The sequence below is a fragment of the Penicillium macrosclerotiorum genome (genome assembly GCF_028827735.1).
Source record: "Penicillium macrosclerotiorum strain IBT 26536 chromosome Unknown utg000001l_segment0_segment0, whole genome shotgun sequence".
Lineage (NCBI taxonomy): Eukaryota > Fungi > Ascomycota > Eurotiomycetes > Eurotiales > Aspergillaceae > Penicillium > Penicillium macrosclerotiorum.
The window spans coordinates 3,095,807-3,114,601 of NW_026643081.1; the positions used below are offsets into that span (position 1 = coordinate 3,095,807).

Genomic DNA, 18,795 nt, shown 5'->3' on the forward strand with positions numbered 1-18,795 from the left:
GGCGCAGATGTGTGAAATACTGGGTTGGGGATCGCGTGGGAGAAGAGAGTCCGACTGGAACGAGTGGGAGAGTCAGCTCAATACATGCGCACAGGGACTGGGCTGCGTTGCGTCATCGAGTTGATAAGCTAATCGCCAACCTTCCCGATTGAGCGTGGGAAGTAAATACGGGTACAACGACCCGAGACTGAGTATTCTACAGGACAATCTCATTTAATTCAGGCATTCGCATATAGTATGAAGCAACAAACTGAGAGAAATAAGGGAATTGAATCAGAAAATATCGAGTTCAGAAATACAAACATGATGCAGAAAGTCGAGGGGAGAAGATAATCACTGCGAGGGAAACAGAGACATTCAGATCAATTGTGCCACAGAGAACTTGGGAGAACCTGATCATATCATAAATTTTCTTCTGGTTTTTTGTTGAATTACTTGCATGGGGAATCAATCACGACAAAGAAGACAGAGGAAAGAGGGGAAAGGAAGGGGTGTGTCGGGCTTAGCTATGGCGTTCAGCCTTGGGGACGTAGTCCACCACATTTTTAGCGGCCTTGGGGAAAGGCCTGGGAGTTAAAACTCGTGTAGCAAAGTCGGGTACCTCGATATCGATAATGGCAGGGGTAACCGATACCAGATCCGGGAAAGATGGTGGACGTCTCTTGTTCTTGGGGATATTGGGCAGCCTCAACGCGGCCTTAGAGGTAGAAACATATAGTCGATTGTGATGGTTGTTTCGTGCTGATCCTGTGTACAACATGTGTCTCAACCACGGGCCGTCCAGCCGCATGCTATATTCAGGGTCATAATCGAAATCTTTAATGATGCACGCAGTTCGAGTCCATTGGGACATCCGCTTGTTATCCGCATCGAGAATCGTCACTTCTATCTGAATGACAGGCTGTACTAGTATCTGTTCACCAGCCGTAAGGATCTGGCTAGCACCGATGATACGGATTCCTGGATACTGAGGTGGTCGACATGCACCCGTGATTCGCATCAGATCAGACTTGTAAATCATCATCAAGCCAGCTCCGGTGTCGTGCGTGACTTCTAGTTCGGCCCAGTCTCCATACCCGGGAAGACGAAAGGCACCATTATACTGATGGGTCTATAATTAGACAAGAAACAGGTTGTTTTATCTGAGAGAAAGAGGATTGCTCATACCATACTCAGGAACCTTTTAGGCCCTTCCCCGCGATGGCTATATATGCAGGTCCCTTGGGGGCTGGGTCCAGGTCCCATAAACTAAAGAACGAAGAAGGGAGTATGTTAGAGAAATATTGAGGATGTTAATTTTAGAAGGCAATCAACATACTCCCTCTACCCAAAAGCTCTTGCTTCCCTCGTATTTTTTGTTGATAGCCTCGAACTCATCCCAATCAAATGGTCTGGGTTGGGATATCTGGTTGCCATGAGACCAGTAGGTAACAAGTCCCGTCCAATCCAATTCTCCTGACTGATAGGCGGTTAAAATGGAACGAACATTTGGGATCTGCTCATATCCGTCGCCTTGCTTCTCGATTTCTTCTTGGATTTGATGTAGTCTATCTATCCTTTCAACAACGTCCCAACTGCTATGTGGAGGTGCCTTGACTCGCTTGATAAGCTCTCTGTTACGGAAAGAATTAGCTTGAAGGGGGTCAGAGAGTCAACCATAGATTTATAGAGGCCCTACATACTGCCGCCTGGCTAGAGATTTCTCATATTGATAAAGTTTTTGTTCGAAAATATGAGGCATTATATTGTCTTCAATTCGCTCATGACATCTGGAAATCTGACCATCAAAGTCACTGCTTGTGTTGAGTTAGCTGGTTGATTGATAGAATTCGTGATTCGTAACAATATACGTACCTTTCTGCAAGATCAGGCTCACTCGAATTCCAGTCTGGATACAGCGCGCGTAGTCGTGCAAGATCTGTCAAAGGTTCATCCCCATCCCACTTCCACCTCTTCTGTCTTGGGTATCGTTTCGGTTGTGGGAGCTCCTCAATTTTATAGTCACCCACATAAGACTTGTCAAGATCAAGATCTTCGAAATTGAGGATTCCTCGCGGTGTTGGGTCCCATGGTGAATCCTTGGTCGCCGATTTGCCTTGTTTCTGGATCTTTTTTCTCTGAGGCGACGTCGGTGCTATCTCAGAAGGCGCGGAAACCTTTCTTTTAAGGGAGCCAGTCATAGACCGAGTCACACGCCTGATGGACTTAGTTTCTAGCATCAATTTGGGCGGACCCGCAACCTCCAAGTTGTCGACATCAGCAAGCAGGTTCGCAGTCCGACCTTGTTGTCTATCGGATTGTCTGCTTGAAACCGATGTCTGCTGGGTAGAGGCTGAAGTCGGTCTACTCGAGTCCGAGGAGTGTCTCAACGAGTTGGACTTAGGCATCCTGAGTGGCTCGGGAACACAGAAACTAACACTGCTGATGGTTCAAGAGCCCTAAGACTACTTTTTGTCAGGACGGCAGTTAATGAAATTTGAGAAAATTTGAAAAGGATATTTCATAAGAACATTAAATATCGAGGACGAAAATCTTTTGAACAAAGACTATGGGCTTTTGAATTTGATGTATAACTTGCAGATGAACTTCTTTAAATTTCTTTCACAGCCAAGCTCTTTCTATTTTCGTATTCTTCCGGGTCCGTTTTCTTTCAAGTTGGGGCGTGGAAAGCAAACTTCAAGGCTTTTCTCTTTATTGAATGCCAACTTATTCCTTGAATCTGGAGACTGAACCAATGCCTCCAACAAAGAAATAGACTGCTTAGATGATGGGGGAAAAAAACTTGGCAAGAGGAGCCTTGATTGTGATTGATATGTCGACATCAATTCGCTCCCTTGTGGCACGTTTCCCTCTATCATCAAGAAGCCCTCTTGAAAATGGCTGAAAGGAGAGAGGTCTCGGAACAGAGGCCGAAAAAGATAGGGCTTCTTCGCGTGACTCCAAATCTGCGTCATGACGAGCGACTGCCTTAACGAATAAATTGATGGCAGGAACTGGGCCTTAGCAAAGTACATACATATATTAGGGTTAAGGGGCTCCACAGTATTCGCATTATTGGGCTTTGATCAATGGGCCACAGATTGCTGAGTGTTATTGTAATCCCCGGTCTCGCAACCGGCCCGAACATCTAATCAGTACTGGCCTCATGTTTTTTAATAGTGCCCACATACTAAGAGTGCCATGCCAATTGAGAAATGTAATTGTGAAAAGGCTACAGATGAATAGTAATATATGTGAATCCAATTTCCCAGTTTCAAATAATTGGCTGCTCGATGCGATTTGTATCTAATAGGAGTGGGATTTTGCTCAGTTGGAACGCCAACTCCAAGACGCAAAATTACGTACAGTTAGTTGAACATCTCAAGTCAGTACGATCCAGTAAACTACTCTTATATTTGAGGAGTGTGTTCAAGGTAGCTACTGTGTCCCCCTCGGGATAGTGAAACTGGAAAAGAATAACTCCGATTTGATTGACTTATCCCGTAATCTACCCACGCTAGCTAAACAGATAAAAGTTGCTGAGTAAAATTACATAAATCCTCGTTTTAGAGAAATCGCTTAGCTCAATATCACTTTACAAAGCAGAGTGTAGACACCGACGCGCGTTTTCTGCCCCATCCAGCGGGGGAGGTGGAACCATGGACAGTATGGAAATGCAAGCCGCGTGAGAAGCTCCCGACTGGAGTTTAACAAACTGATTACACAAAAAGGAAATGATAGCCAAGAATTGGCCAGAAAAAATTTCGCATTTGTCAAACTCACCGAAAGGATCGAACTCTACAGTGTCTCAACCCGGCCAGGTGCTTTTTTATATACCGAATCGTTGTTAGTAATACAAGATTTATGATTTCGTCATAGAATTCTCACTCTCAAAAGAAAAAAATTTGAATGAGTATGATGATGAGAATTTAATGCCAAATGCTAGAAAATTCTGGTGTATAGAAAAGAGCTATGTCTTGGCTGGCCTCTGTTCCTGGCCCGATGATCCGGCATTAGTAGATGTCCTTACTCAACAAATCCTTCTAGAAAGGCTACGGAATTTTAAGTCTCTAGGAATTGTGGACACAAGAGGAATTAAATCACAAGATAAGGCACTGATTTTATCAATTTCCATCGCAAACGTGCGGATTTATCGGGGCCCCGGGGGGTATGTGCCGGCCCGGTTGACTGCGCCGGGCCGGGAAGAGCATGGGGAGACTCGAGGACGGTTTGCAACGGAGAACGCTAGCCATATTCAGGAGGCGGTGTTCTCCAAGTTGACATGCAGAAACTTAAATCGGAAGGATTATATAATCATTCACCATCGCCTCCGTTAGTCTGTCGCTTATTTCTTCTACAGAAAATGGACATAGATATGCGATATTTGCTACAATTTAATATGATGTGATTTGTTTGTCGTGGCTAGGCCTCAAGGTCATAATTCTAGAAAATTTCCATCCTATTTTGCTCTGCGCGATCGAAAATTCCATAGAAACCAACGGTTCTCTTCGGCCGGGCGTCTTTACCCTATGTAGGGTCCAACGCCACGCGCCAAGAAAAAAATATGGGTCAATATGCCTTCAGTTTCACCGAACTCCACGTCTCCTGGCCCTCCGCACTTTTTCTTCTTGTCAATCTCGCTCATACACTTTCTTCTTTCGTTCTCCGTGAAATATAGCGACCATGAGCGTCTCAGAAGCACCTCGTTCTAACCTGCACGATGTCGAAGTTTACATTGACTCGACAGATGCAGAGAAGATGGATATGGAAAAGCCGCCTCTCGTGGACGATCCCTTTGGAAATGAAGAATCCGGTGAAGTGAAGTATCGGGTGATGAAGTGGTGGTAAGTTTCAGCTCATCGTTCACATTACTCGTATTATAAACTTGTGCATCTAACACCATCATAGGCAAGCTGGAATGCGTAAGTGCCAATTATTTTTTTTGACGGTAATGAAATATTCATCTGAAATGTTTGCCTAGTTATGGTTGCCGAAAATATCTCGCTTGGAATTCTATCTCTTCCGTCGGCCGTTGCAACACTTGGAATTGTCCCGTAAGAATATCAAATGTTACACCAAAAGGGCAATAAGACTAACCGCCATTTAGAGCGTTTCTTATTATACTCGGATTATCTGCCATCTCATGGTATACAGGGTATGTCATGGGACAATTCAAGCAGCGGTACCCTCATGTGCACAGCATGGGAGACGCTGGTGAGCTGCTTTTAGGCCCCATTGGTCGAGAGATCTGTTATGTTGGCCAGCTTCTGTTCATCATCTTCTTGATGGCCAGCCATATTCTCACCTTCTCTGTCCTTTTCAATACTATTACGAATCATGGCACTTGTACTATCGTCTTCGGAGTTGTGGGCTTGATTGTCAGCTTCCTCGGAGCCCTTCCGCGCACCACAGGCAAGGTGTTTTGGATGTCTCTCATATCGGCGATTAGTATTCTCACAGCTACTATTGTGACTATGATTTCTATTGCAGTTCAAGCCCCTGATGACGTTGTGAACGATATCACCACATCCCCTAGCTTTACGGACGCTTTCCTGGCCGTGACCAACATCGTTTTCGCCTTCATTGCCCACGTCTCCTTCTTCGGCATCATGTCAGAGATGGAAGATTCGCGTCAGTTCCACAAGTCGCTGGCTATGCTTCAGGTTGTCGACACCTCCATGTACATCGTAACTGCGATGGTTATCTACTGCTATGCCGGCCCAGACGTGGCATCTCCGGCGTTGTCATCTGCCGGTCCGGTGATGAAGAAGGTCGCTTACGGTCTGGCTATACCGACGGTACTTTCCCCCACACATTCTCTATCCCATCTTAAAAGGCACTTTCAAATTAACTCTAATAGGTCATTGTCGCGGGTGTCGTCTTTGGTCACGTTGCATGCAAGTATATCTATGTTCGAATCTTCCGAGGCGAGCGCTCCCACCACATGCACCAGAGAAGTTGGTTGGCCACAGGTACATGGGTCGCAATCGGCTTGACCACCTGGACTATCGCTTGGGTCATTGCCGAATCTATTCCTGTGTTCAATGAGCTGCTTAGCTTGGTTGTAAGTTCCCCCTTGTATTTTTCTCATGCTGTTCATCGCTTATATGGCCCACAGAGCGCTCTTTTTGGAAGTTGGTTCAGCTGTAAGTTTCTCAATGTTTTGACTTTTGTTAAAAGTAAAAGAGCTAATCCCATGGTCTCCCAAAAGACGGTCTACCTGCCATGTTCTGGCTGGTTCTGAACAAGGGCCAGTGGTTTGCCAGTCCCAGAAAGATTGCACTCACGATTGTCAACTTGTTGATTCTAGCAATTGCCTGTGCTATTGTAAGTACAAATTCTCAGTTCCTAAGATGATAGGCTAATCAGAGTAGTGTGGATTGGGATTGTGGGTTTCCGGCAAGGCAATTAACGAAAGCTCCTCCAAGGCCAGCTGGACCTGTGCCAACAATGCCACTTGAAAGTGCTCAAGCGAATGAAGATAAATCTTTTCATTTTACATCCTGTTCTCTCTCAAAATGATTTGTGCCTGTTTATAGATTTTTTTGACCTGCATTCCGTAGACATTTTGCTAGGATCATTTGTATATAGCATGGAATTGCTAAGAGAATCCGGCTACTTGAAACAGATGACTCATTTGTATATAAGGCTGCATTGGATTGCTTATCTATATGTGGGCCCGACTGCCTAACCCGACTAACAGAATTGTAAGAACTGACTTAGAACACAGTGCTATTTGGAAGAGGGTATACGAATAAAAGACGGATGCCTGAGTAAGACTCGTTTTTATAATTGCAAGGGAGATAGGGAGAGTCATAGGTATATCGCTATACCATCTAATTCATACGAAAGATAAGTCGATTTCCATTTTCTTAATTTCTCTCCTGGTACGCCATCGGCTATTCAAGGAAAGTTGCGATAATTTTTCCCCAAACGAACTCTCGACTGGGAGGTTCGCGATATTTATGCTACATACTATTGCTCCCGAAATTGACTTCGTAAATATTAATCAGTCTTAGACCATGACAATTATCTACTGTCATGGGAATCTGCATATTTGGCGAACATCCTGTTTAATGATTGAATACTGCGTATGGTCATAACAGATATAGTCCCTATCTGCCAGATAGCTAGGATAGAAACCTTTCCACTCTCTTGAAAAGAAATTGACATCTGTTACTCCCTCGAGCTAAGCATTGTGGTCTGTGGTATTTTAGTTAATTTGTTGATTCGATTGGCCCTTTTCTGCTTGGTCGCTGCATTCAGCTGTGAGCTTCCCTAGTTCACTATTTATGCGAGATGTTTTCTTCGTGCATTTATACTGAGAACCAAATAGCCTGTTCTTCCATTCGTTGCTCCCATTGTCTTCTTAGAAAGATCTCATATGAACCTGAGTTCGATAAAAGCCAGTTCAAGTTCAACCTACTTGGCGGCTTAGCTCAGACCTCGTAATTAATACATCGTACTTGGTAATTATATGTTATGGAAATTTATAAGGCACAGAAAGACTAAACAAGCAAAATGAAGTAAAGTAAATTTTCCCGGTATGCGGCTGAACTAATTGGCTGTCGCTCATCATCCTAGTGGCCAGTGGCGGAGGCATCCGGCAATTGGCTTACGACCTCGGCTCTTTATTCTACAAACAGCAAATATCAACTCGAAAGGAATACAGGTTAATGTATCTTATGAGTTATTTATTCTAACTACGTCATATTTCGACGCTTCGGCGCAGGATCTCGTGTAGGCTACTGGGTACATACTAAATACATGTCACTTCTAAACCACGGCCTGATGTATCTATTCGACGCCCCTCGCAGGCTTATCTTGCGCTCGGAACTTCTGTATCAGTACACGTATCCGTTATTTATAATTTATAAGGCCATCAGAGTACCATTATTACCTCTGATATTTATTTTCACCCTGCTAGCTTTCGCTACTTTACACACTTCAGTGCAACAGAGACGAAGTAGCCGACCGATATGTCCGACGAGCATAATGGCCTAGTCAGTGGTACTTTTTGAAGCAAGTATTTGCAGGATCCATAACTAAGTTATGTGCAGATTTATTGGCACCCTGTGTCCCCAGAGCCTGATACAAACTGCATTGTCGAGTATGTCAGCAAAACTCGATCCTCCCTTGAGGAAGAAAAAGCTTACACTGAAACACAGTATCGTTTTTCTCCATGGAATCAACGGTTCCATTGGAAACACATTTACTAAAACCTCTAGAAACCGTCGAAGAAGCATAACATGGCCTCGGGATCTCCTTGAACATGATCTTACAAAGGACGGCATATTACAGGCTCGAATCATGGGGGTAAGGTGCCTTTCTAGGACTGACTGTTGGCTAAAATTTCATAATTTCATTGGAAATACACTGATCTTTTACAGTTTGAATTCGATGCGGATGTCTTCAGCTTTTTTGGTCAAACCGGTCGGGAGACCATCGCTAGTATCGCAAACACACTCTTGGCCGCTTTAACAAATGCACGAAGGGAGGACTATCAACGAGAAAGGCCTCTGATACTTTTTGGCCACAGCATGGGAGGCCTGATAATAAAACGAGTATGTTAAAGAGGAACATCTCATTTTGGGGGGTGCTAACGCATTTTTATGAAAGGCATTGTCAAGAGCTTGGGATGAAGACGATCCAACCAGCGGAGACGTATTTCGCCGACGAAGGCTCATCGCAGTCAGCACCAGAGCAATTATATTTGCGGGAACCCCCCACCGGGGCGCAAGTATCGCACATTTAGCCTCGTGGGGTACTTCCTGGCTCGGCGCTTTTGGTGTTGCAACGTCGCCTGAGAACATTCGGCAACTACAGATAGGATCCACTACGACACAGCTGCTTCGTGAAGAATTCTTAGTCTTCAGGCGAAGAATTCGAGATACTCGATCACAAATGCAACCTCCTAAATCCGATATTACAATCTATACCTTTTGTGAAAGTCTTCCTATGGATGTCGGAGGAATGGTGAGTTGATATATTTTGAAAGAGAAAATGTGACTCTCTTGACAATACTCGATTGACAAGTATATGCAGATTGTAACGCGAGACTCTGCCATTATTGATGGACAAAACGAAATTGTCGACTCTATAGCACGACGAAATCATCAAACAATGGTTAAATTCGAGAGCCGCGAGGAAGCCGGCTATCAGCAATATTTAGGTGCTATGAAAGATGTCATTGATGAGGTACGAAGGGAAAGGTCAAATTTGAATGGTATGCTTGTCAGGCTCAGATAGGTGTACCTAAATAATGCAAGAACTATGGACGTAAAAACTGACAAGGATTAATTTATACCATAGCATGGCATTCAGACTCGTATACGATAAGCTCATCGTCTCCAGCTCTCCATGGAGTTGGAAGTTGGAATCAAGAATACTCTAGACAATCTTCTAGTCAACACGAGCTTGAACCGCAACACCCCCAGCCTTATGTAAACCGAAGTCAACAGAATGGGTTAATGATTACGAATGATGCGCTCAACCCGCTGCAACGAATGCCTAATTACTCTTCATTTCATCGATTATCTCATTCTCAGAGTTCTAGTCAATCTAGTCAATCCCCGCAAAGTGTGTACTCAATCACAGCTACTCCTTATCAGCCAAATCAATCATCCTCTGAACTTTGGAGCTCCGAACAGAAGGATATTACAAAACTTCTTGAAGCTGGCAGGGAGCGAAGACTGCTTGCAATACATAGGAGAGATACGGAATACGCCTTGTCGTTATTCCAGCACGCACTCCTCAAGTCACAACAGTGTTCTGACTCTGATACGTCTCATAAGACCCACGCTTATTTCGGCATTGTTGACTGTTATTGTGATTTGAGTGAGAGCAGAAGCAGACACATTGGCCCAAAGGAGAAACTGGGCTATATTAGCAAAGCCCAATATGCTTGTGCGGAAGCAATGAAGCTAGCCTCAGAAGGAAATCGTCCCGGCCAACAGAGGCGGGCACGGGTTTATTGGACTCGCTTGAATGCACAAGAAGTAATCCTGAAAGACTTAGACCCGCACACGGATAGGGATGTACTGAGAGAGGCCAAACGTACTGTCGAAAATGAACTTCGGAATATACTTTCGGAATTGGAACGTGATGTACAGAAAGACCGTTTCTTGTGGGACTTGATGGAAAGAAAGCTTAATCTATTAGAGCTTATCACACCTTGAATAGCTGGATATTGATTACCACAGACGCCAAGAAATACCAAACACATTAATGAATACTAATTAAGATATTATGGGTTGAATTATTGAGATGGATGCTCAAAAATTCTCGTAAGGTCCATTATCTCGAGGGTCAACGGAAGGCCCCGAAAGAATACTTGGCGGTTTCACTTCATGGCTCCTCGACTCAGCTTGACTTACGGAATAAAGCTCTATGTGGTCAGTTTCTCCACTTTGATCACGCGCTGAGATATGAAGGAAACGTAGAATCCGCTTTCGTGACTTTGGAACTATCATTGCAAGTAGAAGCGATACTATGACTGCGCCAGCGATGGCGATGCCGACGATTGCACCGGTACTCAAGGGATGTGCGGAATGCGATGAATTAGAAGGTAAAGATGTAGTCGCTGAGCCATCACTACTGGTGGAGCTTGTGGTATTCATCAAGGTAGATTGACTTTGCGAAGAAGAGCTTGTTGGCAATGCTGTGCTGTCGGATTTGGTCGTAATCTGAGAATATACGTTCTCCTGGAATGGCGACGGTGCACAACCAAAGCCGGTCAAAGTCGTCGTCCCAATCCACGATCGCGTGTAACAATAAGAGTACTCAGAGAATGTGCTAAGAGATTTGTTAGAAATGAGAAACTTTAATTTTGACACGAGCTAAAATACCACTTCAGAACGGAAGTATTATCTTCACATGAATTTCCACACACCCCATTAGCTACATCCGTTGCCGCGTAGCACGTTGTGGGCATCACGCAATTATTGGGATCCGCGCAACAGAAATGAACGCTTTTTGAGACATCTGATGCACACGTAGATCCCGCTGCACAGGTAACGGGAGAGTCTTGAATGTGTCAGCGTTTATTCAACCAGAAATCGTAGATGAAATATACACACTTGCATTTCCATTGACATAGCCGCAAGTTACAGACCCATCGAGTTGACGCTCCTGAATTTTGGCAAGAAGATCGACATTTGGGCCTGGAGTAATCAGGGGAGAGTATAGCTCCATACCGTATTTTCTGGTACAAGTTATTTAAGGGAGGAAGGGGACATGGAATATTCGAATTTAATGAGCGGCCAGTGCCTGGCTTTAAGAGAGAGAAAATGGTATTAGACGGATGAAAAACACTTGAATGATCGAAACAAATGGGGTTATTATAATCGAGCGCAGGGTTTAATCGTGGCTTACGCTTACGGCTAGAAGCTTTATGCACTGTATGCAGAATGGGTGTGTATAGCCGAACCCCACGCCACCCAAAAAAGCAACGTGGGTTCCCCTGAACCCTTGAATCTCCCCTATCTTCGATCAAATCGATGTGCGATTAATAATATAAGTGCCTTACACCGCCCTTCCCCCCTACCCTTCGGTTGTGGGTGCGCTACAAAGTCTTTTCGTTTCACATAGTCTTTTCGGATTCTTCCTACCATCCTATTTTTTGCTTCCCTATCTAACACCACCATAATAATATGACCAATTTTGATGAATCTCATATAGCTGAGGCCTGCCTAGCTGTATCACTCGTTAAGAAGCCTAATATAGCGCGTTTAGCACGTGAATTTGGCGTGCCTGAGCGTACGCTTTCAAATTGTGTTAATAAGAAAATAAGGCTAATTACCGCTAAACGCGGTATTAAATACGCTCTAGAAGCCTATCAGGAAGAAGCACTAATTCGCTGATTCAATATATGAGCGAATGCTATATGTCTATCTTTCCTAGGATACTAGGCGAATCGTGTATATTAACGCGTCGGAAAGCCGCTGATTAGCAAGATGTAGCCGTATCATTATATTAAATGTAAGATTTTATAGCACTAAACCTATAATCGCTTAATTTAAAACCAACATCTTCGCCGCTACTATAAACTACTATATCTTCTTCTAGTATCGACTAGTCTCTACCTAGATCTATACAGGATCTAGAGAAGAACTAAAGAAGATTACTAGATATCAGTAAGAAGATCTTATACTACAGCAGCAACGAAACCTCAGTCGCCTGTTTTATTATAATAAGATTAATATAGAGAATCTCTAGATAGTGAATAATATAATTTGTAAGATTAGAGAAGCTCAACAACTACTAAAGCGCCTAATCAGTAAGCGTCAGGTTAAAATACAGCTTAGCAAAGCAGGGGTTCTCTCTATTAAGGATGCTTATCGCTCTATTACCAAGAGAAACGACAAGGAAGTAGAGGAAGAGCGGAATCAGGAGGAAGCAGTAGAAGAAATCGTATACAATATCAACACCAACGGATCCTACACAGAATCTATATGTAGCACTGGAAAGGGCAGAGGAAGCACGCTAGGAAGAAGGTATTTTCTTCGTTGATATAGCGGAGACATACAGTAAAAAAAGGACGGTAGGAAGAATCCGAAAAGACTATGTGAAACGAAAAGACTGTGTGGCGCACCCACAATCCGAAGAGCTATTAGTGACTATTTTAGGAGCTTAATATTGAATGATAGTCATTTTGAGGCAAATCTTGGAATTTTCGGAAGTCAAGGAGCAGATACAAAACTGAAGAATCCCCTTCCCCACCTTTCATTAACTACCAAGCAGCGCCATTTGACAAATCACTAGCAGGTCACCTCATAGCTGTTGATGTGCTTCTTTTTGCTCGAGATCTTGGTACATTTCTTACTCGCTCCCGAGTTAACCTCATGGGTTCTGTGGCGGCTACTGCAGCTATTGTCCTTGTAAAGCTCCACTGTGCAGCCGGAGGCAATGCTTGCCGCATAATAACTCGAAGCACCCCCGCTTGGAACATCATTACGACATCCAGTAGATCCGGAGCCAATGAATTTTGCTGCTGATCCTTTGCATTGGCTGCTATGGTATAATTTGAAGTCCCAGTCCTGGCTGGATTTAGCTTGCACATTGGACATGCCTTTGGATAGCGGGGAGCCATAGAAAAGTGCCGGGAAGCACGTAATGGTAAGCACAAGAACACAGATAGAGGTTGTTTGAAGCTGCATTTTCTGTTTGGAAAATATGAATTAGCATAAAGGCATTTTCATCACAATCAATGCTTGCGTGTCCAACAGGGAAACATTTACCGGTGGAGTGCTAAAGAGGTAAGTTATGGATCTGGCAATTGGGATGAATTAAAAAGACAAATAGATATAACTTATTGGACTTTTAGCTCCAGGAAGTTGATGGTGAAATGTATTAAATAGCGAAGGTTGGGTTCATTGCGTAGTTATGACATGGATAGTATCCTACTCCCACGGGATTCCACAAATGTATGATGATGATTCATGTGGTTCAAGAGTATTCATTTAACAGCCTAATATCTCGTTTTAACTTTCTGCCCTAATTATCTTGAAATATGATGCTAATTTTGTTCTGGTAGTTGCTCGCATCGCTCAGCTAATCGCATACATGTCGCACATAGGATAGAGAATTCTCAAAAATATTTTGGCACGCAATTCAAGGCGACTATTGCAGATTTCTTCAGACTGCAAGGCCCGAGGTAGTATATATAAGGTCTTATTTTATTTTCTGTACTTAGTGTCTGACATTCGAGGAGCTTGTTTATTGACTTATCAGGTTGAAATCAACAGGGACACAAGAGATCGGTGGAGCGTTCCGTAACATGCTGCGATATTCCCAAGGCAATGGTCGAGGGTTTCTCCGGCCGTCACAACTACCTCTTATTGCCTGTTCCCGCCGAGTAGCTATTTCATGTTCAAATATGCGAAAGAAAACGGGTGTTGCGGGTTGGCTTGTGAAATATGACCTTTACTTCCTCATTACTCACGTGATCACAGATTCCTGACGCACAATCTGGTGATCCCAACGTGCCAATCACAGCCCATTCCACAGATCCAAATTCAGCATCCGACGAGGAAAATATCAAAGCATGAGATAGAGCTGGATACCCGAAAGGATTAATTCGACCGAAGCTTGAGACAGCTAACCACTTCTCGTCTTTCTCTTGGAAGCCGGCGATAAGTCCAACATGCCCAACAGGAAAAATGTCCGCGACCTGGACAAGCTCTCTGGCAAGCCGCTAAAGGAAACAATAAAGCCGTCCTCACCTGCCCTTAAAGTGAACGCGGAGGGCTGGCTTACGTCGAAGGATCTTCATGAAGGCTGTCTGCCATTTTCGCCCACAAGTGTCTATCATGCGGTGCTCTACCTCGTGGCAAACCCGAATGTTATGTCGAGTCCGTTATTTCGTGCAGATATCATTTCCGACAGTAATGAAACCCTCAAGATTCCAGGAGAAAATGGAGGAGATAGCAAGTTATTTAATGGCCCCCGATCAACTATTTCAGATACCCGAAGAACCCCTAAACCTGCACCCATCGTTGAAGGGTTTCATCTGATACGGACAATGGTCTCCAAATTGATCCCTCGAAATGAGAATCTGGATAAGACTATGCTGCAAACATGCCATTTTTACGCAACCCATGAGGACTCTTTCCGAGAATCGGGAGAAGCCGAGGAGATATCAGACACAAACAATGATCACCAAGCATGGGATCAACAAGTGCTTGCAATTTACATCCCGCACATTGATTCACCAGAGGAAATGCCTTACTATTATCCCATTGTCAAGGGAATCGCTCATCTGTACGATTTTCAGATAAAAATGGGACAAGGCACTGGAACTTTGTCACTACACTTCTTGCCTTTTACCTCGGACATATCAGAGCGACTGGAACGAACTCTCAATCAGCTTCTCAACATTCATATTCGAACGGCCCGTATCAATCATATGAGTTTGTCCAAACATACAGCACCGATTATCAACAATCCTGCGAAGGATAACTTGATCCCACGTCAATCAGTTCAAAATACGTACTCGCGTCTGAAAAACGCCTATGCTGTTGACTTAATCGAAAACTGGGTAGAAAATACGGAGCCCAGTAAACATGTCTTTGAGGATCTGGCCATTGCGGCATTTCTTATTGAGCTGTGGAGTCGAATCTACCGAGTGGTGGCATCCAATGAGAAAATTGATGAACAAACCCCGACCACCAATTTTCCAGGATTCGTTGATTTGGCTTGTGGAAATGGTGTACTGGTATATGTTCTCCTCATGGAAGGCTACGCAGGCTGGGGATTTGACGCCCGTCGACGCAAATCATGGAGCATTTTTCCGGCAACGGTGCAGGAGCGGATTATGGAAAAAATCCTCATACCTAAGCCATTTGCGGATATTGTTGACTATGAAGATATCGGACTCGATATCACTATTGGGGACTTCCCACGCGATACCTTTCTCATCTCCAACCATGCCGACGAACTCACTGTTTGGACTCCGCTTGTGGCAGCGCTTGCTTGTCCAGATTCACCGTTGCCATTTCTAGCTATTCCATGTTGTTCCCACGGACTGTCTGGTCTGAAATATCGTTATCCGCCTCCAAGGAAAGACAGTGCAGCAAAAGATCAAGAAAGTGAATTTTCCTCGCAGAACCAAGTGGAGGCGGTGGAGGCAGATCTGCAGCAGGCTTCGGGTGACTTGAAAGCACTACGGGCAGCTAAAGAACATGAGAAGACCGAGGAAGGCCATCTGAAGTCGACATATGGCTCCCTCACAGCAAAAACGATGGCGATCGCTGAAGAGGCCGGTTATGACGTTGAAAAGACTCTTCTCCGGATCCCCAGCACAAGGAACATGGGTGTTGTTGGAGATCGGCAAAAGGCTGCCCATCGGTGGAGACTGTTGGCAACCGAGGAGGTATCCACAGCGGCCAAAAGCCGAGATCAGGAGTCTGCAGGCGTTGCTGAGAAGATCATGCAAATTGTTGAGCGAGAATGCTCGAGGGATGGAGGGATTCAAGCTGCCGCACGAATCTGGATTGAGCGCGCTCGAGGACTCCATGAGTGCAAAGGAAAAGGATTTGAATGTCATTAAGTTTTCTAGATACCCCGACTGAAATGAGATCATGACGACTAGATCATGCAACGTACAGGGAAAATCGCGGTTTAATCTCGGTGATTCGCCTACGCTTCTTCAAGTGCGGGTGGGCAACCCCAATCACGCTGTCAACGCCGGCATTCTTCCGGGTAAATACCCCGCTCCCCATGGGGTTTATAAGGTTACATGTACCTCCACGGAATAATTTGTAGAAAAGTTTGTTTTTTTATATTTCTTTCTTTCTAGGTTGTTTTCGACACCTATTGTGACCATGCGCTTCGCGCCTGTCTTCTTGTCCTTTGGTCTAGCTGCCGCGTTGGAAAATGGGTTGGCACGAACGCCGCAGCTAGGATGGGTATGTGGTAAATTAAATTTAGCTCGCTTATTGAACATAATTAAGCAATACATAACTGACGGCCCTAGAATACATGGAACTCATTTGCATGCAGCATGAATGAGACAGTCATCTTGGAATCTGCCAAGCAGATTGTAGAGCTAGGCTTCAAGGATCTAGGATACAATTATGTTGTCCTGGACGACTGCTGGTCTGCAGGTCGTAACTCGTCTGGATATCTTGTTCCAGATAGTCAGAAGTTTCCCAATGGAATTGCCGATGTAGCCGACAAGATTCATGCTATGGGGCTAAAGATTGGAATCTACTCGAGCGCGGGCACATTGACCTGTGCGCGGTATGCGGGCTCCTTGGGATACGAGGAGAAAGACGCTGCAGTATGGGCAAGCTGGGGGGTAAGATTTTTAAACAAATTTTGCGAGTTTGTTCGGCTCGGTTCTATACTAAAGCAATCATAGATTGACTACCTGAAGTATGACAACTGTTATAACCAAGGCGAAGAGGGTACTCCGAAGTTGTCCTACGATCGATACAATGCAATGGGCAAGGCTCTCAATGCCACCGGGCGCCCTATTTTATACTCCCTTTGCAATTGGGGTGCTGACGGGCCTTGGAACTTCGCCCCGACCATTGCCAATTCTTGGCGGACCAGCGGTGATCTTTTCAATGTTTGGGATCGCGAAGATGTGAACTGTCCTTGTGCTGAGATGGATGGCCTTGACTGCAAGCTTCCAGGTTATCATTGCTCGGTCATGAACGTTGTCAATAAAGCCGTCTATTACCCGTCCAAGGCGTACGCTGGAGCATGGAATGACCTCGATATGCTTCGTAAGTCAATAGGTCGACTCGACGAGAATCAATGACTAATATATGGTTCTGAAATGAGCAGAAGTTGGAAATGGTGGGCTTTCAGACGAAGAGGCGGTTTCCCATTTCAGTCTCTGGGCAGCTTTGAAGTCACCGCTACTAATGACGAACGTTATGACCAAGATTGATGCCTCTACTCTGTCCATTCTCCAGAATACTGCCGTCCTAGCCGTATCTCAGGACCCAGAAGCGTCAACAGCTGTACGCATGTGGCGATACTTTGTCGACGATGGAGAAATTCAAATGTATAGCGGCCCTCTGAGCGGTGGCGACCAGCTTGTCCTACTCCTGAATGGAGGATCCAAAGCCCGTGATATGAATGCCACGCTGACTGAAATTTTCTGGGCTAATGGACCCGGTGGGACTGCCTCACAGGTGCAGAGCAGCTGGGAGGTGTACGACCTGTGGGCTAATAGAATGAGTAACGCGACGGCAAACGCGATCATCCAAGGCGGAGAAAACGCAACGAGACCGATCAACATGGCGGCGCAGGGGGGAGCAAGTAAAGTCTACTCCCAAGTCCCACTTCCAAGCTCCAAAGCTCTCATGGGGTCCAAGGTGGACACTGTGAAGGCCGGTGGTAGAGTGGCTGCCCATGTAAAGCCTCACGGGGTTGCGATGCTACGCCTGAGGGAACGCAAGTCAATGGATGAGCTGTGATAGATGGTACAAGGAGACCAGAGTGAGATTGTGTATCTAGGGGCCATAAAAGACCTTATAATATAACGTATGATGGCGCTCTTCAAAACAAACTTCAAGAGCATAGAGTGGAGGCTTGAAGGGAATCACAAAAGATGATATTGTACAAATCAAGATTCAGAGACGCTCCAACCCCTTTTCCAGAGGTTAGAAATCCTGAATTGAACGCCTAAGTGTAATGCAAGAAAAAGGGTATATGCAGGACATAGTGGCAATCCCGAGATAGAGTTCCGCAAGCCTCTCCTAGACTGTGGGCTCTGTGCCGATCCCGATGTCAGAAGCAGAGCGCTTCTGGTTCTGTTCAGCATTCTTGCTTTCAGATCGAAGCGTCTCTCCAGACGCACTTGGGAAGCTGGTTCCGGGTGTCCTAGAGGCTGAATTGGCGGCAGATGCTGCCGCATTCTCGCGTAGTCGTCGGATGCGCTCAGACCGTGCCTCACCAGGTAGACTGCCCCAGACCGGTTCAATTGAATCCGCGCGCCAGTTTGCGCGATGCCCCGCGAGAATGCCTTTCCTCGGAGAAATGGGAGCCAAGGAGGTGCCTCCGACGCCGGATTCACCCCACATGCGGACACGCTGAAGCTTACGGAGCTTGGCAAGCCCGTAAACACAGACAACGGCAGTGAGAGCAAAGCAAATCACAGAAACTCCTCCAAATCCAAAGTCAGATTCTTCAATGAAGTTTTTCAAGTTCATTCCGTACAGCGCAGAAAACAGAGTGCCTGTGGCCAGCCCGAGGGTTCCAATGCTGAATTTCAGATCGAGCAGCATGAGGGAGTTGCGATTAGCGTCAAGAATAGCTTTGACCCTGTGATGCATTAGAGCAAAGTTTCAACAAGAGAGGAGT

The 18,795-nt window shown here is 45.1% G+C and overlaps 7 protein-coding genes across 7 annotated transcripts; 4 read left to right on the plus strand and 3 right to left on the minus strand.

Annotated features, from left to right (window-relative positions):
- Positions 1 to 502: 502 nt before the first annotated feature.
- N7462_001046 (DUF349 domain-containing protein) lies at positions 503 to 2,387 on the minus strand (the record flags this gene model as incomplete). Its single annotated transcript, XM_057072772.1, has 4 exons — positions 503 to 1,111; positions 1,319 to 1,613; positions 1,683 to 1,796; positions 1,855 to 2,387. 4 exons carry the CDS (start codon positions 2,385 to 2,387, stop codon positions 503 to 505), a joined length of 1,551 nt encoding a protein of 516 aa, XP_056939302.1.
- A 2,275-nt stretch (positions 2,388 to 4,662) lies between these two features.
- N7462_001047 (uncharacterized protein) lies at positions 4,663 to 6,440 on the plus strand (the record flags this gene model as incomplete). The annotated part of the gene is made up of 8 exons (XM_057072773.1): positions 4,663 to 4,823; positions 4,888 to 4,901; positions 4,961 to 5,033; positions 5,087 to 5,777; positions 5,840 to 6,043; positions 6,098 to 6,125; positions 6,191 to 6,306; positions 6,354 to 6,440. 8 exons carry the CDS (start codon positions 4,663 to 4,665, stop codon positions 6,438 to 6,440), a joined length of 1,374 nt encoding a protein of 457 aa, XP_056939303.1.
- A 1,651-nt stretch (positions 6,441 to 8,091) lies between these two features.
- Positions 8,092 to 9,426, plus strand: N7462_001048 (esterase/lipase family protein; the record flags this gene model as incomplete). The annotated part of the gene is made up of 5 exons (XM_057072774.1): positions 8,092 to 8,295; positions 8,370 to 8,543; positions 8,599 to 8,955; positions 9,016 to 9,177; positions 9,334 to 9,426. 5 exons carry the CDS (start codon positions 8,092 to 8,094, stop codon positions 9,424 to 9,426), a joined length of 990 nt encoding a protein of 329 aa, XP_056939304.1.
- Positions 9,427 to 12,737: 3,311 nt separating this feature from the next.
- On the minus strand, positions 12,738 to 13,136 carry N7462_001049 (uncharacterized protein; the record flags this gene model as incomplete). Its single annotated transcript, XM_057072775.1, has 1 exon — positions 12,738 to 13,136. One exon carries the CDS (start codon positions 13,134 to 13,136, stop codon positions 12,738 to 12,740), a length of 399 nt encoding a protein of 132 aa, XP_056939305.1.
- Positions 13,137 to 14,122: 986 nt separating this feature from the next.
- trm44 (tRNA (uracil) methyltransferase) lies at positions 14,123 to 16,027 on the plus strand (the record flags this gene model as incomplete). Its single annotated transcript, XM_057072776.1, has 1 exon — positions 14,123 to 16,027. One exon carries the CDS (start codon positions 14,123 to 14,125, stop codon positions 16,025 to 16,027), a length of 1,905 nt encoding a protein of 634 aa, XP_056939306.1.
- Positions 16,028 to 16,301: 274 nt separating this feature from the next.
- On the plus strand, positions 16,302 to 17,909 carry N7462_001051 (glycoside hydrolase family 27 protein; the record flags this gene model as incomplete). Its single annotated transcript, XM_057072777.1, has 4 exons — positions 16,302 to 16,385; positions 16,454 to 16,777; positions 16,841 to 17,210; positions 17,272 to 17,909. 4 exons carry the CDS (start codon positions 16,302 to 16,304, stop codon positions 17,907 to 17,909), a joined length of 1,416 nt encoding a protein of 471 aa, XP_056939307.1.
- A 282-nt stretch (positions 17,910 to 18,191) lies between these two features.
- Positions 18,192 to 18,767, minus strand: N7462_001052 (uncharacterized protein; the record flags this gene model as incomplete). Its single annotated transcript, XM_057072778.1, has 1 exon — positions 18,192 to 18,767. The coding sequence occupies one exon, from the start codon at positions 18,765 to 18,767 to the stop codon at positions 18,192 to 18,194; it is 576 nt and encodes a 191-aa protein (XP_056939308.1).
- Between the last annotated feature and the right edge of the window lie 28 nt (positions 18,768 to 18,795).